This window comes from Eutrigla gurnardus (assembly GCF_963514095.1).
Source record: "Eutrigla gurnardus genome assembly, chromosome: 17".
Taxonomy (NCBI): domain Eukaryota; kingdom Metazoa; phylum Chordata; class Actinopteri; order Perciformes; family Triglidae; genus Eutrigla; species Eutrigla gurnardus.
In genome coordinates this window covers 20,234,596-20,261,066 of record NC_139928.1, presented here as the reverse complement: position 1 = coordinate 20,261,066, position 26,471 = coordinate 20,234,596, and the positions used below count along the sequence as shown (strand labels likewise).

The 26,471-nt window shown below is 44.3% G+C and overlaps 1 protein-coding gene across 2 annotated transcripts in view; it reads right to left on the bottom strand.

Annotated features, from left to right (window-relative positions):
- Positions 1-4,258: 4,258 nt before the first annotated feature.
- Positions 4,259-26,471, bottom strand: part of phf14 (PHD finger protein 14) — a 56,443-nt gene continuing 34,230 nt past the window's right edge. For both annotated transcript variants that reach the window (XM_084032430.1, XM_084032431.1), the window contains exons 17-18: positions 17,144-17,261; positions 4,259-5,025 (exon numbers count right to left, since the gene is read on the bottom strand). In XM_084032430.1, the coding sequence (XP_083888556.1) occupies positions 4,924-5,025; positions 17,144-17,261 (220 nt within the window). In that variant the 3' untranslated portion in view covers positions 4,259-4,923. The remainder of the gene's footprint in view (positions 5,026-17,143; positions 17,262-26,471) is intronic.

Genomic DNA, 26,471 nt, shown 5'->3' with positions numbered 1-26,471 from the left:
TTTTAAACCCAGACTATTCTACCTTAAGAAGGCTACGTAAGCAGTTACATAACTAACGTAGTTCTTTTAAACCCAGACTATTCTACCTTAAGAAGTCTGCGTAAGAATTAAGTATGTGGACATGCTGTTATATATTCCAATTCCATATTTCTGGCTTCCTGTCTGTTTGGAGATTGCATTCCTTGGATCTGCTCTTTGAAAACAGAACAGGCTGTAGACTTTTCAAAGACACAACTTGCCGAGCAAACAAGTCGGCGGCTTCAGGGTTCGTGTCAGAGTGATGCCGCGGTTCCTCTGTCTCACTTAAGTCCCGTCCTGCCCGAGTTTGTCTGAGTCCTCTTATTAAATCGCCGTACTGTTGCAGCTCTCTCCATGACCTGCCAAGGATAAAAAATCTGTTTACAGTAAATTGCACCCTGCTTCCTCTCAAATACCATCTGCTGCCCGAACTGTGCTTTGCTCACAACCTCTAAAAATAGACCTCCTGATTGGCTCCTGAGGAGACGGGGGGGGCAACATCAGCCTCAAACCCCCTCATCGCTGGTTTCTGAGGTTGTGTTTGATGTACGGCTGGTTTCTTTGGCTCTAGTCCGGTATTTAACGCACCAATCTGCTTAATGCCGAATGACAGTGGTGTGTTTGCATTCAGGCGGAACTGACACGGTTGTGAGATTGTAGTTTGTACATATTTAAAGATAAATGTTCTTTATTAATTTACATGACACAACCATAAATCTGATGCATCCATAGCTCTGTATTAACACATGGTCAATCTAATTTCATCATATCATCTGACATAGAAATGGTGGTTTTCAAGATCCAATTAAATAAGAGACATTTGTGTTTCGAAAAGAAAAGCGATATGAAGACATGGTGCTTCATTAGGTACAGGATCCTTCCTCGGTGGGAGGGGTCCTTCCTAGACTATTAGACTCCTTTCCTAGCATTGCAACAGCTGTAATGTATAGAAGAACTGGAAGCTCTTTTTGTTTTAACATTATTTAGAATAATTCAGTACATTCACAATCAACACAATCATTTTTTTTGCGTTGTTCAGTAAAGATTATGACAATATGCCCATCAGATTATGAGATCTCCCTTGTGTAAAGTTTGTCCAGAGGGTGGCGCTACAGGAAAGGCCATGAAGTGAAAAGTTCATCCTGTAGGCAGCATGAAATTGTTTGTAAAATTAATGTAAAATGTCTTTATGTGAAATTGGACATTTTTACAGTCCAATGTAAATCACTTTTTCAGGTAAAAAAACTGTTTGTTATTATTTAAAGCTCCAGCTGGTTACTTCATACAAATACATTTTTTTGTCTTATTTGCGGAAACTGTCTCTATAACCTGATCGTAGTACAGAAGAGAGATCATCGATGAAAACAATCAGGTTCCTCCTTCTAGTCTCCTAATGATGTTCGTGGAGTCTGACATCGGTTTTTGGCCCTCGTCATATTGTATTTTTGGCCACCAGCATCTTGGTTTGTAAGGTCGCCATCTTGGTTTTTTGCAACCAGAAATGACATGTGAGGGTGGAGCCAATAAACTGAACACTGAATGAGATATTATTAGGACCAAAATGTAACAAATGACTTTCATGAAGTACACTGAAGTGGTTTAAAGATGCTTTATGGTCTGTTGGACTCTAAATGGACCTGTCTATCAGCAGGTAAGCCCCGCCCCCTAAAGCATCCCCTGCTTTCTGGTCTGGTGGACTCTAAATGGACCATAATGTACTAAATGAACATCATGCTGGATTGAAGAAGACTTGAAACTAGAGATTGAGACCATGAACTCATGTTTACAATGTTTACTGAGATAATACATCAAGAGAGAAGTAGGACCATTTTCTCATAGACTTCTATACAACCAGATAGGAGTCGCCCCCTGGTGGCCAGCAGAGAGAAGTAGGACCATTTTCTCATAGACTTCTATACAACCAGAGAGGAGTCGCCCCCTGGTGGCCAGCAGAGAGAAGTAGGACCATTTTCTCATAGACTTCTATACAACCAGAGAGGAGTCGCCCCCTGGTGGCCAGCAGAGAGAAGTAGGACCATTTTCTCATAGACTTCTATACAACCAGAGAGGAGTCGCCCCCTGATGGCCAGCAGAGAGAATGCAAGTTTAAGGCACTTCAGCTTACGTTGGTATGTTGAAGATCGAGGACCACAACATGATAGTAGCAACCTAATGAGTTAAGACATGTAGATGCATGTAGATGGTTTGTTGCCCTGCTGTGGTTGTAAAGGAGCACCATGAGAGTCGCCTCTTGAGACGGCGAGGATGTAACACGGACGGCGAGCAGCATTTCCTGTGTTGCGTCGAGCGCTGGCTGTTAAGCACCGCTCCCGCTCTGCGTATTATTCTCTTGATCAGGATCTGTTTAGTATGCTGCGGGTGTAAATGGGAGATTGGCGGGGCACCGGGTGGCAGAGCGGGCCACTCCGTCATTAATGTGCCCATCGCTATTATCATACGCCTAATGACATCGCTCCCAGATGGCATGCTGGGAGCCCGACTGCGGGGAGCCCGGCTCAAATGTCTGCAGGCGCCGACGCCTCCCGTCATCAATTCTACACGTCTCTTCACCAAAAATCGGAGACCTACCGATAATGTCTTTCATGGTTCAGCAGTCTTTACAGGGCTTCCCTCCTGCCTGGCCTTGAAATGGGCAAATTAATAGTTCCTTTGAAACAAATTGGAATTACACCCCTCGATGCCTTAATGTCAGAACGCGAGAGCGTTGACATCCCGCGTCTGACTGCTGATGGAATATGAAGATCTGAGAAACACACTGGAGGGGAGGACAGTGTGAGGGGGGTGTAAAGACATGCCGCCCCCCCCTGCTCAGCATGGATCTGTACTGTACTACTGTGTGCTCTGTGTGAATGGAAGTGTTAAATCCTCAGCATTAAGATGGAAACCCTTTGGCCCAGTGAAATTCGATGAGACTGAATAATGTCGTGAGACATTATCCACTAATGTCTGACATTATATATTTATTACACATCTGAACGCACACACCAAAGACAAAGCAACACGCTTTTTCTTGTCTGCATCATGAATCAGGCCCGCGACCTCCGGTTCTGAAAAGTGAAGCCAATGCTAAAGTGCCTTAAACTGCGGTACTCTGCTGGCCATTAGATTCTGATTGCATGGAGGTCTATGAGGAAATGGTCCTACTTTTCTCTTGATGTATTATCTCAGTAAACATGAGTTTATGGTCTCAATCTCTAGGTTCAAGTCTTCTTCAATCCAGCATGATGTTCATTTAGTACATTATGGTCCATTTAGAGTCCACCAGACCAGAAAGCAGGGGATGCTTTAGGGGGCGGGGCTACCTTGTGATTGACAGGTTGCTACGAAGATGACTTAGCTGTGAATTATGAAGCTAACTTTGTTAGCAGCTTCACACCAGAATCCACATGGATCCAGTAAGGATGCTGCTCTGCTGCTTGTGTTCATCAGATCCACCCGTCGCTCCTCCACTGTCCAAATATGGTCACTTCCTTCACTGGTTAGCAACAATCCAAGATGCCGACAGCCAAAATGTCAAACACGAAGCTTCAAAACCGTAGTCCACAAACCAACGGGTGACGTCACCATGACAACGCCCACTTCTTACATACAGTTCAGGCTTTTATCCACTTTCTAACAAAGCTAATTGGTTTTTCATATTAAAATATCAAAATCCTGTGTTGCAGCCTGTGGTGTAATTCTGTTTCATTCTTATTAATATAAATGAAACTTTCAGGCTTCATGTAAGAATCATGAACGGCTCCTGTTGTTTCACTACAGTCGGTCAGCAAGCAAGAAAAGCCACGAGCCCCTTTGATGGATAGATCTCAAAGATCCCATCCAGTATGAGTGATGGAGGAGCGAGGAGAATGTTTGCAGTTGAGATTTATTGGCACTTTAAGGGATGATTCCAGATTGACTGAGAGAGTCTGACAGCGTTGGCCTGATAGTAGTCTCTGGTCAAATCTGTGTGTTGGCTCTCTGATAACAGTCATGTAAATGTCATCATCACTTCAAATCAACTTTACTCCTAAATTGGGGTAAAATCGGCCATGTTGACTGAGAGTGGATTTGAGATTATGAGGCTGTGAACAACTGTTCATCTGTGTGTGATGATCCCCAGGGAGCCCAGAAACCCGGTCTGGACCACAGACTACTAGCAGGTCAGAGGAAAAGAAGAAGATCCCAAAACAAATCCTACTTTTACAAAGGATGTGAATACAATCTCTGTGGAGACACGTTCCCTAAACATTTTATTACAAATCCAGATAGATTGGTATGTAGCACTTCAAGATAAATCAAAAGATAAAACGGAAACAATACTTCACATACGTGTAAATAAGTGAGAAAATACGTAGATAAGTAAGAAGATATGCGTGAAATACAAAAATAAAATCCTCCAGTCAAATGTCGAGTGAGATGCGTTCGAAGACTCTGCTGGCTTCGTCTTGTAAACAGGACACTGAGGATACTCTGTGGTGACACTGTCTGATGATCATTAGTGTATGAAAATAGATTGCATGGAAAGTGTCATAAATACATCAGGTGACTGGGCATTAGCAGCCACACATCTCGGCTGTAGAAGAAGAAGAAGAAGAAGAAGAAGCATAGTGGTGCGTCTGTGCTCGATGTGCTGCTTTATGAAGATATCTGAAAACTGTCCATCCTCGTCCATAAAAAGTACAAACTCTACCCTGGAATCTACAGATATCACCGTTTAAATAGTGTTTTTGTTTTTTTCTTCTCCAAAATACACCTCTGATTGTTAAACTAAGTGGAGTGGATCTAACTGCTGGCTGTCTAGAAACTTTGGGAGGCTAGTAGAAAGTTACGTGTGCTATATCGTCTGAACAGAAAAGACTGGAGGTGAAGCCACGGAGCGGCGGTGCGTTCGTGTCCTCTCGCTCAGGGCAAGTTGGGGATCTCCTGCTCGGCCGTCTCCTCTTTGACGGAGTCGTCTTCCTCCAGCCGCTCCTGCTCCTCCTCCTCTTCTTCCTCTTCTTCTTCCTGGAATCACAGTAAATATCACACCGTCACCTTTTGATACGTCAAAACGTACAAACGTGAAAAAAAACACGTGATGGTTATCAAGTCAAAAGATCATTTTCAATCAAGTCAAGAAAGTTTGTTTAATATATATATAAAACATTAGTATTAATTGACAAATATATCTGTATATATTGGTGCAATTCAAACGTGATCAGAAAACATTAACTCTATCTTGAGGTCTTAATAAAAAATAATAATAATAAAATAAATCAATTGCACAGCTTAAATGGAACAAGTTTTCCTTTGTGATATAATGAATGACGGCTCTATAGACTGACCACTGATCAGATTAAAATGGATCCACTGTATTTGACTCATGAATAATTCACTCAAACCAGCGGGTTCCACCATTATTCTGGAAGCAGTTCCAGAAAGAACATTAAAGCGTTCCCAAATGTACACGTGAGTTTTACAGGCAACAAAAAGAAAGTGACCCACAGAGACGCCTCAACCAGCTGATTTAGTAAAACAGACAAAGTGAAAGTGATGGCGGTGAGAGCTGCAGTGATTAAACGACTCTGACTGATACAATTACCCCCCTCCCCCCCACCCCCGTCATCCAGAGGTTAATAAACACATCTACACACCAGAATGTGTGATCGCCAGGACCAGGACCTGCAGCTCCCCATGAAGCCACTTTCCTCCAGCTAGCAGTTAGCTTCTAATTCTCTGTCAATCACAATGCTTTCACTCCTATTGTGTACTCACATGAAAAGCACCGACATTATTTCCTTTCAGATAGACTCATACCGGCACAATCTGGTCCAGGCCTATAGAAAACGTTGACCAAACACCAGGGAAGCAGCGTGTGTGTGTGTGTGCTAAATAAAACCAGAATCAACCTTTAACAATAGACTCATGTTACACTCCTGGGCATAAAAAGGACATTTTTTTTTAAACAAAAGACTTTCCCGAGGATTTGTTCTCAAGATTCTTTGGGTTGTAATTAAAACTGGGAAATTATCTTCATAACGCTAGCTCCACGGCACAAAGGAGCTTTGAGCTAAATGCTAACATGTTGATGTTTAGCAGATATCATGTTCAACATCTCATGGCATGTTAACACCAAATGGGCAGGAATTTTAAAGTGAGATATGTAAGTTACTTTGCTCAGGTTACATTTAGCAGCTCGTCTGAAGCTAATTTAGCTGAGTCATGTCAGGATGCCGAGACAGGAAATACGTCTACAATGGGGACCCGCCGTTGGTCATATATTATGCTGATGTCTGCAGCGTTCCAGTCACAAAACACACTTTAAACTCATATTTAGGAATTTGAGTTTACTTTAAGTTGAGCTTTAGATTGTGTGCTAGTGATTAGCATTAGCGGCTACAAATGCTAATTGAACGGGTCGGGGCTGTGTGTCACTAATTGTCCTCTTGCTTTCATAAGAGGGGCTACCTCCATGAACATCAGCTGACGCCAGATAAGCTAATAAGCAACACTAACGTTTATTTATTACACAATATGCAGAATTTAAATACTTTACACTTAAATGTCAAGATGTGGACCTGAATCAGTTAACCCCCCTTTCCTGTGATGAGCTAACTGTGGATGAAAGTCCCTGTCTGACTGTCTTGACTGGTGAAATGAAGATTCTTGGCAAGCCTTCAGTAAAAATACATCCACCATGTTAAAAAACACCGTTTGATAATGCAGATTGGACGTTGAGGCTCCACAGAAGATGAAACTGAGCTGATGAACGGGTTCCTGGATCTCGGTACGGATGGATCAGAGTGAGGGGGATGTGCACGGCAGTAAATTAAGGTTTGGGTTAATGCAAAGGACGGCCCATATATTATCTCTTTACTAACGGGAACCTTGTCTGCGCCTCTGGAGCAGTCTTGATATGCGGTCTCCACCCGGAGAAAAATGCTCTACTTTTTCCTGAACTCTGGATACTTTGCGGTGCCGGTCCACGGGGCCGATATAAATCTAGCTGTGGTGTGACACCTCATGAACTCCGCCACCGTATATGCTCTTGCCATCCACCAAATCTCCCTGACAAGCCTGCCAATTTTCCAATTACCTGTGGCGCCATCCGTTATCGGAGGGCCAGTCAGCTCTTAAATGGGAAACAAGAGGGGAGGAGGGGCCAACGCATGCTAACTATCTCATAAAGTCAGAGATGTGCCTCCTCCGCTGATTTACCGCGTGTCCCTGGGGAGCAGGGTGACACCGGTCCTCCTCCTGGCCTCCCGGGGCCTTCGCAGGATTTCTCATGTGCTCTTTATCCTCCACTCTCCAACCCCGCCAGCCACCCATCACACCTGCGTCTGCCTGAGGGAAGGCAGCGCTTCATCGTGGCCGGTATTATCCTGCAGAGCCGCCGCCGGAGTCTGAGGGCAGCAGCGGGGAGAGATCTCCATTTGTTTTCATGTTTCTTTGAATCTCGGTGAAACGCTGCGCTGGGAGTGATACTCCAGTTTAACATTGCCTTCCGCGAGGGCGCACTCCTCATTTATCTGCCCTTATAGTCGGGCTTATGGAGTGAGTCCACAGAAATTGCCTGTGTGCGACGTGCAATTTAAAGCGCAAGAGAGATGGAGAAGAGGAGCGGTTAGTCATATCTGAAGTGCATGTATCACCTGGGGAGCATCCCGAACCGTCGCCCTGCAATTAAAACATGATGTAAACCTTCTGGAGAACAGGAACGTGAGTTAAAGCTGCGTTTCCTGACTTCCGGGCCACTTTGGGGCTTCAGAAGAAGATGGAAACGTCGTAAATTGTTAGCAAACAATTCCCGATGTGCACATCCAACAGCCACAGAGCAACATTAGTATTCATTTGGAGTCCTGCTGGTGTCCACTTAGAAATATGGCAATTAATATCTAACAAAAACAGCCGTATCCATTCAGTTAACCATTAAACCTTTATCGGGCCTTTATTGTGAAAGGGGTCATTGTCAATAATAACACTAACTAAGATAGTATGTGGTTTACATTGTTCTTCTATTGTTGCTGCTACTGTGGTTGCAACCCTCTGTTGCCAGATTACACAACATGGGAATCAGAAAATGATCAGAAGATAAAATCAACAAACATCCACCGATTCATGGATGTTCAGAAAGTGTGCTTTGTTGCATCTCTTCAAAAAGGTTCTACAATATCGTTTCCCTGTGAGTTCTTTGATGCATATTTGTGTAATTTTAAATGTACTAAAGAAAAACTGAAGAAGACAGAACTGATTTAACTACGTATGACATCCCCTAACTTTTATTTGATCGTCTTTTAGACACTGATTTACTTCTGACTGTGCTATTATTAGAGATTCAGCGTTTGACTCTGACTATGTTCAATATTCGCTGTCTTTTAGCTCCATTTTTGGTCTCCTCCAACTATGAGAAAATTGGCTCTTTGTTAATGCAATATATATATTATATATATTGGCCAGGAATGCACTTTGGGACACACAGTGTCCAACACCGTCTCTCAGTATTTAATACTTTTAATACTAGGTCACTCGGTGTGGACGTTACATCGTCTCCTTGATGCGTTTCATTTGGGTGTGACAGAAAAAATGATAAATTCCCGTCTCTGTAAAGCAGCAGCTTGAATTTCATGACTGTTTGACACACTGCCGTGAGTCTAACTGGTGTTTTAATGGATCCAGATCGGAGGACGGAGGCTCCGGTCTCTCATTGTGGACTACAAAGGTTTGGGGGGACGGATCAGTGGCTTCCTGCTGGAAGACGTTTGCTTTGTGGAGAGCGAAGAGGAGGAGGACGCTCCTCCCTCGCTGGGCCTGAAGGAGCTGACGCTTCTCTGGCATTGTGGGATATCTCCATCAATCCCCTCTGGGGGGGGGGGGGGGGGGGGGGGACGGGGGTTGTTTTCACTGCTCATCTTCCATAGGCTGGCGGCCCGCCGGCTCTTACATATACATGTATGATAATGAAATGCCACATTCTCTCCTTCGAGTTGGGGGTCGCGTTTTAAAGGGCAGGAGCGCAGCGCCGTCTCGGTCATGTGACGCAGACTTCGCTGTAGGGACGAGGAAGAAGAGTCCAGCTTTCACACATCCCTGCTGCCACACACACACACACACACTCACACACACACACACACACACACACACACACACACACACACACACACACACACACACACACACACACACACAGACACACACACACACACACACACACACACACACACACACACACACACACACACACACACACACACACACACACACACAGATTAAATTTACGCCGTAAAGCAATCCTAAAGTACAACGCAGCATGTACTTTAATAAGCGCTGCCTTCCTTTATCAAGCTCATGCAGTACTCCAAAGAATTAGCAGCTAATTAGGGTGACCGATTCTCTTATCGTGTTTTCTGCTTTCATGGTATTTATTTATGAGTGTGTCTTACGCTGCACAATGTCTGGATGCAGAACAGGCTCTGCTTTACATCGTCCTCTCACCTCTGATGGATTCGCGAGGCTCGGTTAGATGAACGCTCAGCACGGTTTTTGTGCAGCGCTCCAAACATAACGACCATTAATAGAGGCGGCGGGTTAAATCAATACAGCTTACCATCACGGTATTCTGTGTGGCAATGTATCAATACACAAGGATCAATGTTTTATCATACTGTTAATATCTCTGTCTGCTTGACGTACAAACACATGGAAGTGCAGTAGAAGTTATTGTGAGATGCCAAATTTGCAGTTTAAACAAAGAAATGATGACATGCAATAATAATAAGTGTATCGCAAATAAGATGTAGAGGTCTAACGATTCATTCGATTAATCGATTGTCAGTCCTAGAGATTCAACTAAATCCATCTGCTACAATAGATTAATAGAATGATCATTTTGGCTTCACCAATAATGGATATAAATGCGTTTAATCGGATGAATCGTGATTCTTTTTTATAGAATAAATATGTTATTTGTTCACTTTTCAGAAGAATACAGATAGTCTCACTCACATTATTATTGCATGTTTATTTCATGGATATAGAATTTTTTTGAAAGTTACTGAATAAGATCATATCATGATGGTATCGTGTCTCTCTGGTGATTCCCACCACGAAGCATCAAGCGTTCATCATTTCATAATTTCATAAAATTCTCTGCAGCTCATTTCATATCATTCCTCGACCATGAATCCATGCTGTATAGTTAGATTGTTGGATGTACGGCAGGCATGCGGCCTCTTCTCAGCACTTAAATATACGTGTTGGTTGAGCATATATTCCCCACTTTGTCCTCTACCTAAAGCACATTTAATACATTTAACTGAAGAATAGAACACATTGGGTAGATAGAAGCACACAATGTGTGTGTGTGTGTGTGTGTGTGTGTTGGCATCTTGTTGCCATTCACGAGATGACACAATTGCAGCGGGTCATAAACAGCGGCTTCATTAGCCCGTTCAGGCGGTGCGTTACGCGCTACATTTAACCACCACCGCTCCGCAGCACACAAACCAGTCACCAGAGAGCACAATTAAATTTCATGACTGCGCATATTTGCAATTCCCATTTCATTTATTACAAAGGGCATTCTTTAATGTCCCGTTTTTTTCCTCTCTCGCTCTCTGTCTTCAAGAAACGTATTTCCATTTTAGTGAGGCATGACTGATACGGCGGTAGAGTTACTAGGCGACGCTTAATTTAATCAGAGGTAAAATTCACAAGCAGGTTTCTCTTTTTATCTCCTCGTCGGGGAACTACAGAAGAGGATATACAGTCGGGGAAAAGTAGCGCTGCTTTCTCTCGCTTTCCAATTTGAAGCATTTGGAATGAAGCGGAGATTCCTAAACAGGTCTGAGTGCTCGGGCCCGGTGGGCAAAGTGGTTGTGTATCTCCGTTTTATTTCCCAACCAGGCTGCCAACACGCAACATGTCGGGGAGATAATGACAAAAAAATGTCTTGTAGAATGAAACCAAAGAGGACAAGCCTTCTGTCTAAGTGGTGAATGTGTTTTACATGGTGTAAAGAGAAAATCCCTCACTGGCTTCCCACAAAAAAACAACCTAGAACCACAAATCGATCTGTTTTTACATTTTCTGTCTTCCATTCCAAAAATGTTGAACTATAGAGAAGTCCCGCCCCCTTCCACTGGCCTCAATTGGGACATCATTTCAGAAACCTGTACGGTACAAGAGAGTATTGATGACACCAACATATAACTGGACCATTCTAGTCTCATATCATTGGTCTGTTTCATGTAAACACAAGTTGTGGTGAGTTCACAGACAGAAATGTGAAACTTGTCGAAGGCAGCGTTGTTTCCTGTCTTTGGCGTTTCTGCCCATGCAGCAGCAGGAGGAGGAGGAGGAGGAGGAGGAGGAGGAGGAGGAGGAGGAGGAGGAGCCGGGACTTGTGGGAATGTTACCTTAACAAAGGGCCATAAAGAAAAAAGTGTCGGCTACACTGTTTACAGCCATAAAATATTGAAGGGGTTCGAAAAGTGGCCTCATGCACGCTCACTGCTAAGAGGGTTATTAGAATGACTCAGGTCCAGAGAAATGGACCGGCGGGGCCACCGGGGACCCCGACGGCAATCACACACTCCTGTTTACTCCACAAATTGGCCCCTGAGAGGGGCATGGGCGTCTGTAGCGCCTAGTTAAAGTGATTGAGGTGACTCCCAGCCATTGATTTCCTCTTCGTCTTGGGCGTCCCGCCTGGCCACCCTTGACCATGTCCCGAGCTCCCTGCAGGCTAGTTTAGCTGCCCCGCTCGCCTTTAAATCACAATAAACTGTGGTTAACTTTGGCCATGACTAAACGACAAGCATCATTGATGAGGTTCTCATGCTTTAAGCACTTCATACGGCCGAGTAAAAGCCTCGACCGCGGGGCTTATTGATCGGCCAACGTTCAACTTGAATACAGATAAGAGAACAAATTCAGATTGCACTCTGGGATTTATCTTCATTCCATAAATGCACACTGATTAAACCAATCAACCTGCTAATGAAAAATGCCTCATTGAGAAAATAAAACGGGTTAAAGGTTAGATTTTTTTTGTTGTTGCACTAAGATCGACACCCACTGGATGAGGAGATAAAAGCATTCCCTCACTCTGAATACCACAACGTCTGATGAGTAATGATGCCTATTTTTCTTTCAATTTACTGGATATAGTAAAAGGCAGCCAAGTGTGACAATTCATTAAGTTAATTAGGCTAACTTAATTACAGTCTTCACAGGTCAAGCCATGGAGCTGGTGATTGATGGCACAGCCTGGAAAGGTAATCTTCCTCCGCTACAAACATCAAAACATTACAAACATTTGCCTCATTAAGTGGTGAACACAGGCGACGAATACCCTTAACTGCCATCTACACACGAACGGGGCTGCATTTACTCCGCGGTCATAAAAGTACTGCAAATCCAAACTGCTTGCTGTGTAGGAGTGGACCTATGGCTGTGGAGGAAGCGAAGGAAATTAAACTTTAACGGACGGTAATCTCAACAGTTGCCATCCTTTTGATGAGTCTGAGTGCAGCTAAAGTAGTGCATCCCACACAAGTTCACAGTTGAGTACTTTAAACACTGCCTGGGCAACTTTAAGAGCTTTTGGCATTTCAAACCTTTTATCCAAATCTTGTGGTCTGATTCACCGTGGAGCCCAGCATGCCAGGCGGCGCTGCAAGGGTGTAAATAAAGCCTTAAACAGCTTGAATTAAAGGCCATCCGTATATTACGGAAACGCTGTCACTTTACTGCTGGAATCAATTCAGCGAGGGCCCCGGGGCGACAGCGGGGAGGGATGTGGCCTTGGTCTGAGCGAGGTTTATCTAAGCCGAGCAGACCCAGAGAAACACAGTGCCTATAATGAACTCAAGCCTGTCTAATAAAGCCTTTTACTGCCCCCCTTTTTGCACAACAGGAACGGGACTGCCAGAGCACCGATGTGCAGCTGCTGCATTCTCCTGCAACGCCGTAAACCTCTGGAACTACGGCTGTCCGACAAATCTCAACGATGCCAGCTCATCGCGGGGACAAGCCATCAGCAAGAAGGCGCTTTGTCTTTCATCACGACGTCACAGACGACAGCAAGAGCACTTTGTCTCAGGGTTGGTTTTCTTTGGCAGAATTACAGCAGGAACATCAACGTTGTTGTGTTTGGTTTGGTCGCGCTTCTCCGTTGGGGAAACAATCAACCAATCAGGGCTTTACGTAGCCGGGTTCAGATTGGCTCGTTCTCAAAGTCGAGGAAGGCTCCTTCATTCAAGGATCCTTCAACCTCTGAGGATGGTAAGGAAGCATGTGTGTCTCCTAAAAAACCCCACAATCCTTTACGTATTTCCTGTCCCTCGATATGGACCAAGGGGAATACGCTCATTAACTGTCAGTTTTCTCATTTATTTCTCAGCAGTCAACAAAATAAAAATATGACGCGATAAATTGGCAATTCAGTTTGCTGAATCTTCACTCGTGTTTTGATCTAAAAAGGCTTCGTTTTAAAAGGTCTTCGAGGCGACGGACTCATTCCGCCGGTAATCAATAGCGCTGAGGTCGGCCACGTAGGAGGGAGACATTATCACATCCAAGTCGGTGCATTCAGGCTTCAATTTAACCCGACTCCACTGAGGGATTGTTGGAAGTAGTAAGACTTGAGTCCAACAACAGGAGTCGCCCCCTGATGGCCAGTAGAGAGAACACAAGTTTAAGGCACTTTAGCTTTGGCTTCACTTTTTTCAGAACCGGAGGATGGCGCCTGCTGAGACTGAGGGATCCCCAACATCAGGCGTTCTCACCAGTCCAACTGTACCACACCAAAGGAGGAAAGTGAAGAAACCGTGTTCGTTCTTCTCAGAATCCAAATAACCTCTGTGACTTTTCCTCAAGCGTTACTAAAGAACGTCTCGATAACGTTTGGATGGATTGTCATGACATTTGCTTCCGACATTCGTGTCTCCTTAGGATGAAATGTAACGTCTGATGATCCTCTCACTTCTCATCTAGTGACATCATCATGTCCAATTTCAATTTGTGCAATAAGTTGGGGTCTGACCAAATCTCCACAAATGAATGGCATCGCCTTATTTCTGCTCCATGTTGTGTTTGGTGCTCAAACGTTAGCATGCTAACACGCTAAACGTAAGATGATAGACAGTATACCTGCTTGGTATCTTGGTAAATGTGTAAAATAGAGAAGAATATCTATATTCTTACATACATTTGGAATATTCCACGCTATACAAAAGCAAGCTGCATTTCAAACCAGGCATTTAACCAAAACTCTCTTTCACACGTCGTCCATCTCCCTCTCAGATAAGAGTCTGCGGGAGCTCCAATCACTTCCTGTTCGGTTCTCGGTAGCAGAGACCGACGTGCTATCTCTGCCAGCAGCTGAATCTCCGTCACAGCGATCAAGTAATATTGTGCACTTAATGCTGGCATTTAAACCCCCCTCCCTCCCCCACAGGCAAAAACGGAGCATGACTTGGCATTTAAAAGCAGATAATAAAACTTTCCTTAAATACAGCTCTCATCTCAGAGTGCTTTTTAGATGCCCTTAGTGGAGTCAATTATCTCCCTACACTTGCTATTACTGAGACACTCTGAGCACCTCGTGCCTTAAAAGGTCTGAACACCCCGCTTTCTCAAAAATGTCACATTCTTCACTGCCTTTCAAAAAACGTAGACCTGGCAACGTTAGAAACAGCCGTTTGTTGCTTAAACATGCCACTTCAACTCAAACCGAATACTTCAGATCCTCCTGCACCGGAAACCCACTTACGCCTCACGTACGTTTCCCAAGTAGAACACAGATTGAAACAACAAACGCTTTGCTTGTTGAGCGCGGGTGAAAAAACCTTCACGCTAATTTGTCACGTCGACACAGCAAAGGCGTCTTTCCTGTCAGCGGTGAAATGTGGACCCGCTCCGGGGCAGAGAGAGCCGGCGGCGAGAGGTTTGATGTGAACAAGTAGGAGGGAGAGGGGGGAGGATGGGAGCAACTTCACAGGGACGAGATACTCCAGAGGGAATGAGGAAGAGGTGGCAGAACGAGGGAGATGACACCGAGGACGGAGGGGGAGAAAGGCGCTTTAATACCCACTATTTGTCTTTACTGCTCAAGGTCTACGGCATGAAAGGAGAACATGTGACTAAGTCAACGGGCGAAGGGGAAAATACGGTTTCATCTGAATTCTACGGTGAATTTCGTACTCGATTAATAACGTTCAAGTGTTCCCCATCACGTAACCTCCTGCAGTCAAGATAGCAATCTGTTTTATCTTAGCAACAGAGGAAACATCACATCCCATCAAACAAGACGTATGTTTATGATAAATATGATGGTCTGGCTTAAAATGATGATGAAACAAATCCTCAACAAAAAGGTCCTTCACACGGGACATGAACAGCAGTATCCTGGGTGAAAGTCCTGTGTTTTCCTACCTGGATTTCCACGGACTCATTTAAACTAATTTGTCGGGAGCAGATGTAATTTAGGGTTCAACCTCTGAGGAGATGATTTCAATGTGTAGAAATGTATGCCTTGTTAACTATAGACTGTCTATGATCGCTGTTGTATTTATGTCTAGATGACCTTATTTGGAGTGCTGATGGAGTAGCTACAATGTTAGCATAGCCTAGCACCCATCAACCAGACTCCATTCAGAAAACAAGTGTTTTAAAAGTTGTTTGCTTGTCTTGGAGAAAGACCTAACAAAGCATGACTTCAGACTTTTTAAAAATCTGTTTATTGTAATTAAATCCCAGCTAAATAGTTTATTTTGGGTTCCTCCAGTTGTAGTAAACCAGCCGATGTGCGTCTTCCAGTGAATCCAGCTTGGTGATATTCACTGAGCACCTCTGGATGATGTCATAGACTCAGACAGGATGGGGTTTGGTTTCCTGGCGTATCTGGGACTTCACAACATGTACAAAAGCAGCAAAAGTGAAACCTGGTTGGTGTCTACGTGAAGGTAAGCCCCGCCTCCTCTCTGGAGTGTCACGAACGAGCGATGCCGATAAACACAAATGATCCGGTCAGACTTGCGCCAGTAACGCAAGGCGAAAACTCCCATTTGTTGTTCAGGATAAAAGTTCATGGAGAGGCCTGAACATGCACGGCTGGTTTCTTCTCGACAGAACTGTGAGGTTCATTCAAAGTTAAAGTGGAATCCTTGTGGACTGGAACTAAATCCCTTTTCGGATAAGCAGACAGATGTTGATATCCGACTCTTAAACAAGCTGCTCGCATTCAGCTCTTCTTCATTCGTATGAAAACTATGACTCATGATGCCACAGAGACCATCAGGTGTATGATTTGTGAATCTCAAATTTAAAAAAACATGGCAGTAAATTTATAGTCATTTCAAAACAAATGTAAGTCTAACAGATTTTTACATGGGGGCCACTCAACATTTAACAAGAGCTTTATCCTTTTGGTTTTCTAGATAATATTTAATTCCTGTGATGGAGTATTTCCACTATAGCTTTTATAATTAATGTCTCCTGCTCCAGCAGCAAATCAGGCCCCGTTTCCCACATAGATGGAGACTAACAGGACAGACTGATAGTTTTATAGAGAGATGGAAATGGGTATACAGTCATCAATTCGTTTGAGAGGCGGCTAAACAGTACGCTTCATTGCAATATAATTTAATAAAAACAAGCACACAACTAAAGAAAAAGAGGAAAAAAACAGCGGTGCAGCATAATTTTTATAATTTTTTTCCATGAAAATGAAATCCTGTTTTTAGGGATCTATTTTTGAGATTCATTTTACTTATTAATAATCTATTTTCACAGAATATCAATAAGTGAAAAGACCTTTGCAGTTACCAGGTAAATCTAGCCTCCAGCGTTTGAAGCTTTTGGTTCATAAAACATTCTAAATGACCAATTTTCATGAGCAGAACTTAAAAGGTATCCTGTGGAGTTTTCCTGGGAACAAATATAGTTGGTGGGGGCCTAATGAATATGTTGGTATCTTCATAATACATCCACACGCTTCTTTGTTCTGCCTTTTGCTGCCACATTGATGTTTTAAGCAAACAACAAATGTAGAGTAAAAACAACCAGCACATACGTTTCTATGCAAAATCCTCAGACGATGTGCAACGCCTGTACTGAACCGTCTGCTGCACACACTCACCTTGGAGGAGGAGGTGTCGCACTCCTGACAGATCCAGCCGTACCCCGTCTGCTTGGGGGATTTCTTCAGCGGGGGGTCCAAACACCCGAAGTGGTAGCAGAGCCGGCACTCGTCACACCTGAGGCACAGACAGGAAGGGCGCGTGTTACGTCCCACATAAATAAAGCCCTACGGCGAGGAGGCCAGCTCCACGGCTATGATGGATGACGACAAGGCAGCTCGTTGTCAGTCATGAGACTCTGTTAATGCATTCCTCGGGCCCTCTAATCACTGCGCTCCCTTGACCTTACACAGCCATCGACTGTCCGACGGTTCATATCAGCAGCCAGATAAATACAGGCCTTGTTAGCGTCAGATAAATGCCTGTCAGGTCTCCTACAGCAGGGCGGACTGAACGTCCTCAGGTGAAGTAACAAGGGTGAGACAGGACACACTGAAAAAGTATCCACCCAGGGACTGTGTATAGGAAGTGAACGTAGTCATGGTGACGTCACCCGTTGGTTCGCCGACTTTTGAAGCCTCGAGTAACAAAGTTAGCTTCGTAATTCGAGGTCCACTTTACAGCCTCTTAGTAGCTAATTAGCATTGGTAGCGTGGTGGTGACGGTAGCGGGGTTTGTTTGTGTCGCTCAGCACGACTTTTATTTATTTTATTTAAAATGGATCGTTTGTGTCAGTCTGACAACATAATGTTACAAAACAAACATTCGGAAACAAAACCACGACGCTAGATTTAGGAAAACATCACGGTCTCTCTAAACAAACCGGTTCACTCCGGTACAGCCGGCGTCCAACACCAGGCTCACGGTTGCAAGTCAAGTTGTTAGACCGATCCACCTTCCATCAATCATGAAAAAAGGATCCCACAGAGATCAAAACTCTACCAACCAACACTACAGATCACTGATTCGTTCATAACCCAAAGAGCTCAGGTTTTGGTCTCTGCCGGGTATACGATGGTACCGACCCGATGGTTGTGGATTTCTGAGGGTTTTTTTCTACTGGAGAGCTGCTTGTCCTTTCACTTTGTTTTTTATCAGCTTAGTGTGAAATTTGACTTTCCTTAGTGTGATAGAAGGAGATATTTTAACACCATATATATGCCTATTAGGGAACTAATAGACCCTTTTACAGCCAACTTAAAATATGTATGAGGGGAAGGGACGTGCTGTTTCCCCCCCCAGTCATCCAGACGAGTTAGAAGCCTTTAACTTTGAATTAAAAACTCGAAGCAGCATCTAAATGTCTGGTTGTTCGGTCGTCAGAATCAATATTCCAACAGGCTCGAGTTCTCCAGGATTCAGACCGGATCACAATCCTTTCAGAGCAACGGGAATGATTGGTGGAGATAATAAGTAGGGGTTTTGGAAATTGATTGAAGGCCTTTCTGTTTTCATCGAGCAACCTCGGACACATTCAGCCCCCGATAAAAAGAAACACTATAAATGTGTTGACTACCACTCGTCTGTTGGTAGCCGCCATTTTAAAAGTCAATAAAGACAAAGCTCTGAGTCAGAGTACAGACTGCTCATCAATGACACACTCGGCCATGGCAGCCAATCAAATCAAGCAAGAGGCGGGCTTCAATACTTGACCACTTCCTCCCCGTTAGGATGCCGGTAGACCAGTGGATTTGATTTAATACCACGTCAATAACTCTGTCTACTGCATATTCAGGGATCTGACTTTTATTTGTCTCTTTTCATTGGTGGAGCGACAAACATGGACACAAAACCAATAGATCGTGTTTCATGACTATTTCACAATTCTCTCCAAAATGGGGCTTCAGGTTGATATTTCATTCTATGTTGAAAAGTAATCCGATATGATGCAAGGTGTCGCCATCAAGACCCAACACACACATTCTCGTACATTCTCCCCCCGATGGCACTTTGTAACATTAGCTAACAGAGTCATTTCCAAACGGCACGCTGGCCACTAGCAGCCAGATCGGAGAGGAAGCCTCCGGATGAATGAGTTGATGGTTTCCACTTAAGACGGTATTTTGCGTTACATTAGCACGGCAGACAGGACATCGGGATTTTCTCTGCAAAACTGGTTCTTTATATAAAAATCAGTCCACAAGGTGTTTAAGGAAACCGAAGACGTTGGGGACAAACTCTTTTTAAGCTCCATCTTTCTGTAGTTTAATGCCTTGATCAGGTCATTGTTCTGACTTTAAGAGCAGCTGAGACAGAAAAACCCTTCCTGTCAGTTGAGTCGTGTTACGTTCCCAGAAATAAAAGCCTGAAGGACAGAAGTAGCAGGTTGGGAAACCAAACAATGCATGATAGCACAAATATGGGTCAACTAGCGGGTTCAAAAAGGTGACTGGAGAAATAAAAACACACTGATTCCATCAAAACGACAGAAACAAATAATCTGAGTGGCTGGACAGGAGGAACAACATGGTGAAAACTAAAAACACACACTCCAACACACTCAAACGCACAACCCAGAGAGCCAACTGAAGGCGTTGACCCTCCGGACACACACACACTGATCTGGGACCTGCAGCTCCCTTATATAACCTCTGACTGATTGGTTGCAGCTGAGGGAGACCATCACAGGTGCAGCCTCAGCTCCTGATCACCTGATCCAGATCTTCCCAAAGGGATCCGTAACAGTAGAATCAGAGATGCTGCCAATCATTCAGTAAAAAGACGTACCGACATCTGCTGCAACAGTTACAGTGATATAAAATCCAGTTTTTATTCTTGTTCAGTTGGTTCAGTTCATAAAAGGGGAGCTAAACATGCTTTGTCTGCATCAGTTGCTATAGCAACCTTCAGGGGTAATGTAAGGCTCAGTATGTTGCCCAAGGACACTTCATGACGTGGCCCGGAAGGAGCCGGGGATCGAACCGCTGATCTTCCGAGCCCCTAGGCGTACGTTTGTTCATTGCTCATTTGTGGTTTCACAGGTTGGACATGGACCTTAAAGTCTCCCCTGTAGATAACTCCGGTCTTAAAGAGTGTGTGTGAACCCTGCAGATCCACTTGTCGTTACTGTCCTGTTGTGTTTCTCTCTTAAAAGCCGATGCTGTCCTTCTCCGCCCCGTAATGGAGACGAATAGAGAGGGTTCAGGTTGACCTCCCTGGCTGTTAAGCCTTTATCAGATTTCCATTGGAGAATGTGAATCTCCTTCATTGATTAGGATATAATTGGCTCTAATTGTGGAGTGTGTGTGTGTGTGTGTGTGTGTGTGTGTTTACCAGGCAGGGCGAGCTTGTTGAAGGGCACTCAGCCTCATAAATGATGAAAAGTCTTTGTGCCACAGTCACAGGTCAATCTGTCCTGGCTCAGATACTCCCATGCTCTTAATGCTTTATTGTGTGTCGATGCAGTATTGACCTCCGGAGCAGGTGTTTTACTGGCTCTACTGACCCAACGCACCGCAGCTCATGAGTTATGAAACACAGTCTATTGACAACATGTCCTTTTTTTTCACGTCTCTCGGCACAAACTTCCTGGTGGATAAACAAAATAAACGCATCTACATGACAGCTAGTGAGGTAAATGTCGGATCAACCGCGAGAAAGTGAAGCGGACGTTGGTTTTGTTGCATCGACCCCATGATGGAAGAACCATCAAACCACCGTTTGTATCCATGACGATAGTATAACTGTTCTAACAATCTTCCATTAATTATGATCTCATAACAACCTCAACAGTCAAAAGGGGTTGAAAGCTACTTGAACAATAACCTTCACACGTGTAATTAATTACAAAATGATGTGTTTTGTGTTCATTGACTACTGTACATATTTTTCCAAAATAAGGTCCCATGGGGCACATGGAGGGGGCGGGACTTAGCCTCTATAAAGACGCAACTGATCCTGTTGGTCATAACCCGATTGGTTAATACCTGCCTTCCTTTTTAAAAGAAGTATTCCATGTGAAAGTACTCATGAAAAACCAAGAGTTAAAAAAACAATGATGCGTACTTGCATGTAAAAATGCCTGTGGTGTGTAAAAGGCTGTTAAAACTACCCCTTTAAGAAGAGGTCAAGGTTGAACCAGGTTCAGGCCATACGTCTACCGTTGGTGTTTTCTTCCACATAAGGGTTTTGTTTTCTAACCCCTGATGTCACCATTACCTTGCTGGGCTCATCACAGGATTCACAGGAGGGAACGAGACCCGAGTCTGGATCCTGGAGGAGATGGCGGGGACCACCAGTCAAACTCTAATAAGCATCTAGAGTTATGGAAGGAAGCCCTCTGGCACTCGGCTGAGAAGAGCTCTGATAATATCTACCTGGAGTGTTTACATATTAAGTGCGGTCGATTTACTAAAATCGGAGTAGGAAATTTAATTGGCATAGATAATTGGCATCTTATGAGTTGTAGGGGCATCAGCTAACAGCTGCTGCACATTAGCACAAATATGCAGAGGCAGGTGGATCTCACACACACACACACACAGACACACAGACACACACACACACACACACACACACACACACACACACACACACACACACACACACACACACACACACACACACACACGGTGAAGAATGGTGGAAGGGCTGAGCAGGCATATCTGCCTAGAGAACGATGGGAATTTTAAGTGCCCTCCGGCCACCTAGTGAATAGAAGACAAATGACCAAAGTGTGTGTGTGTGTGTGTGTGTGTGTGTGTGTGTGCGCCACTAATGAGCACGCTCCTATTGTTGCACACAAAACGCCAATTGATTCCACATGAATCTCCAAGTAAGGCAAAAAAAAAAAAAAGAAAAGAAAAGAGAGGAAGGAGCGAACTGTTCAGTTTCGCTGCTGGAGACTCTTGAAGACCTTCCAGAATCACAGGAGGCTGTTTTTATTTGGCGAGACCGCGGCGGCTGCACACATGCTTCCCTAATTACTTTACCTTAATGAACCCTTGTTTAACGGATCTTTGAATTAAAGCACTGCTCGCTGATGCAGATGAAGGTTTTTTTTTGGTGTGTTAATGCAGCTTTTAATCTTCATTTATACATGAAAGGTGAGCTAAAATGAGCTAAATTCAGCTTCACGTTCGGCCGTTTCTATTCAATGTGGACTTTCCAGTGAAGGTGAACTCTGGTGACCAGTAATCAGTCCCTCCAGGGTTTTGCAGGTTTTCTTGGCAGGGATTGTCACAGATTAAAAGGCATTGTTTAGCAATCAGATTACAAAAGTGAAAGTGATACTTTTTTTTAATTTTTTTGTTGTTTGTATAGTTTAATAATAATAATAAAAGACATTCTGAAAAATAATATTTGATTGTGAAAAAGGCAGCCCTGTCAAAGCTGTTTTGTTGTTGATTTCCTTAAAAAGCCAGATTGTTCTTTTCAGCATTCAGTGTGTTTCCTCTGCTGGGAAAGTGGAGTGATTTCTATTCAACACACAACTCAACGGAGGTATTCAAGTCAGCAATCAAGCAGCTATTTGACTTTTCTGTCAGCCAGCTGACTGGTGTAAATTTACTCTCACATGACAGCGGCTCCTAGACAAAAAAGGGCCTGACAACAATATCTTTATTGGCAATACACATGCTGTCTCAGAGGGTCGAGTCCCACTGTAAAGTCAGAAGGTTATACCAAATTGTCTGAAGCTACAGGACCTCAAATCGCCACTAGATAGCGATTTCAGAAACCACACACACTGTTGGCAACGCGTTCTACGTTACATTAAAACATTGAACAACAATTTTGTTGAGGATTTTACCGGCAGATTTCTATTCAAAATGTCCAAATTTCCATGAATTGTCTGGAACTATTTTGTGCCAAAACATGTTGAGATAAGTCTGACTTCACTAATCATCTGGCTTCCTCCTCTGGGGACTATGAATGCACAATTTCATGGCAAGCCATACATAAGAGGATGTAGTCATGGCGACGCCACCCATTGGTTCTGAAGCCTTGAGTTTGGTATCGCCATCTTGGATTTTGGATACTTTACTCTGTCAAAACAATGTTGTGTTGATGGAGCGGCCTAGCACTCATCAATCCAGACTCCATTCAGAAAACAAGCGTTTTAAAAGTTGCTTGTCGTCTAACAAAGCATGACTTCAGACTTCAGAAGTGTCTCGTTAGATCCAGTGGAACCAGCTCGGTGGAATTCACCGAGCCCCTCTGGATGATGTCATGAACCCAGACAGGAACGCCGTTTTGTGTCCACGTGTATCTGGGAGTTCAACATGTACAGCTGTAGTGGTTATTGCAGCCATGATTGATGGATGTAAGCCCCGCCTCCTCTCCAGCCCTCACCGGGCTCCTGGCTGCTGGATCTGGACCAGGACTGGCTAATCTACGTAACTTAGCCGGTGTTCTCGGTCTCTTCACCTGCCGCCACCAGCCGATCGCTCCCCACGCTGCCCTGACACATGCAGCCCCAGCAAGGTCCTTGATGTTATCAAAGCAATTTGGCCCTGCTTTAATCATTGGGGAAATTGAGCAGCCCCCCCCCCCCCCCCATGGACTCTGGAAGCAGACAAAATCCAATCACTCATAAGAGAGGTTATTGATTGATGTAATCTTATTGGAGGTGAGGTGGTGGAGGGGACATGATTGATTGCTTTTGTCTGCTACACATGTTGCTCACGCTTGGCAATTCGTGTCCACTTTCATCTGGTATTTAATCTCTGTGTTAAATTCTCAGCCCCCCCTCGACCCCCCTCCCAGCATCATCCACAGGACCAGTCCTCGCCACGCAAAGGTCATGACCCACAGATCCAAGCCGACTTCATCTGATCCCAGACACCTTGTTATTATGTTGTTTATTCTGTGCACTATAGAGATGTGATGCCCCGCCCCTTCCTGTGGATAAAATATGCATGCTAGTCAAAGGCGAGAGACTAATAATTGTTTTGCTCCCGATTGTATTGTACCATGATAAAAAAAAATATTTGTCTCTCACCATTGACTACTGGCCAGAAGGGGGCGGGACTTAGCCTCTCCATTGTAGTTCTGTCCATCCAGAGAGAGGGATCCTCCTCAGTGTCTTAGAGGTTTCTTACTTTCTTCGGTAAGTTTTTTCTGGAGTTTTTCCTCATCTGATGTAGCGTCCGGGACCAAGGATATCGTATGTTGTACAGATTATAAAACCATCTGAGGTAATTGTGTAAATGGTGAAAATCCCTCCCTCCCTGGTTTGGAATTTCAGTTGTTAAAGCATCTTGTTTTAAGATTTCAGGTGAACGTGAGTAACTGTTGTTGAGAATGTATTTATTTTGTCTATTCTGATTAGCGTCTCTGTGGTTGAACCCCCGGAGGAGCAGAGAAGTAGAAAAGACATCGACCCCCCCCCCCCCCCCCCCTCATGTCCTTATCGAGACCAGACTACTAAAATCAAAAAGAAGACCTAAGCAGACCCTGCAGGCGTATTGATGGCCGTTTCTTCCCACCTGCTTTGTGGCACCGGTCATGGCCGTGAATCGACGGTGCGTTCGTGGCCCTCCTTTCTCCCCGGCAGCCCCGTTGTCTGCGCTCAAGTGGCTGAAACAAGGCAATGAATTTATCACAAGTGGCCGATGCAATTACTTTGGGAGTGGCCACGTGACAGAAATCAATATGACACAAAGCACTAAGCCATTGACTCTCATCCATGACAAAGTGCGCCGCCGGTCTCTTTCCATAGAGGAGTGGATTATTGGACTTCGGTGAGCCTCCTGCTTTTTTTTGATTTACTGTTGGGCCACTTAGAAAGGAGCCATTGTTTTACAAGAGGGGGCAGAAAATGAATGGAGCGCTGAAGTCACACCTATGGAGGGAGTGGAGTTCGGAGCGACCGCCTTTATTAGCTCATCTGGACACAACTCTTTCACAGCCGGGAGGGAAGCGAAGGCTGCTTTGTGTTTGACTGAAGGCCTTTTCCTTTCTCTTTCCAGCAGGGGGCCCCAGTGAACTGGGTTGGTTTTAGTCGGCGTCCTCACCTCTGTGGGACAAACTTGTAGCGTCCTCAAACTCTTGCTGTGGACGTCTCCGAGAGAGACAAACTCCATTAAAACCAGTCTATGACGAGGAAACCATAAGGCACCCGGCGGGCTCACGTTCAGTGTGATGATTAAGCAATGGGGCAGGAGGCAACACAGTTTAAGAGGACGAGACAGAAGGAGGATGAGGAGGAGGAGGAAGAGCGTCGGGAAGCGTTGGAGCGGACCGACTCTGTGGCAGAATCAGTGGGATAAAGAGACGGGGGAAGAAGCTGGGGAGTAATAGATTTTAGCTGCTTGGCCACACTTCCCACACGGCCTCAGTCCCAGCTCGCTGTTTTCTGTTTTAATAGGGGGGAAAAGGGTGAAGTCAGCAAAAACAAAATGCCGCCATTAAATCATCTCCCCGGATCCGGTGTCAGAGCAGTAATGGGAAACGCACTCATCATCGGAAAGGTTACTGCTTTCCAGACCCCCCCTTTGCTTTTTCTCTCTTTCTTGGCCCCTCCCCTTCCTGCGTCTCCCGGCCCCGACCAGAAACCAGCTGCAGCTGAGCTGATCTCTGTTCTGGTCCCTGAAGACCCCCGGGTCGAGGATGAGGGATTGGGGCAGGTACAGTTCACCACGGGGACTTGGTTCCATCTCACGGAGACGTTGAAAGAAAAAAATGTCTCTCTTTCTGTCAGTTTCAAAAACAAACGCTGAAGAAGATGAACTTGCCTGAACAAAAGTTACATTACATTATTTACTATGTATAATGTTTCTGCTTTTTCTATATGTTGTAGTTTCGAGGATAATTGCAGTTGATTTATGACTCATTTTCTGATGTTACATTTAATATATCTTTGTTAACTATTGATCTTGATTGTTCCTTTTCATTGATATCAGACGCCGTCGTGCAGCTCTGCTCCGATTGTGCCGACGTGAGAGCAGTCGACTTCTCAATCACAGATAACCCGAGTGATGAATGTGTTTGTGTCTACATTTTATTGCACAACACCCGATGAAGATCTCCGTGAGATCCAAACGCTGCACAATTAAAAGTGCCGGCAGATTTTAATATCACACGTAGATCCTCGGTTTGATTTAAAAAAAAAATCCAGATCCAGTTTAAGTTTGTGGGATGATCAAAAGTGGCAAACTCTATAATATCATAAAAATTAAACATCCTTGAACAAAATCTGATTTTGAATGAAATAATTCATTAATATAAATGCAGTTGGTCCTAATAAATGGATATGGTGGATATGGATAAAGTCTATGCTGATCAAAGTCTGCAGAGAGAGAATCCAGCAGATCAGCCCCCCCCCCCCCCCCAACAAGAAGGCCACTTCCCAGGTGATAAATCACAGATGACAGAGGGCATTACACGCACAAACGGACTGCCGCTGCTGCACCTTTACAACAATTAATTAGCTGGCTGACACTCATT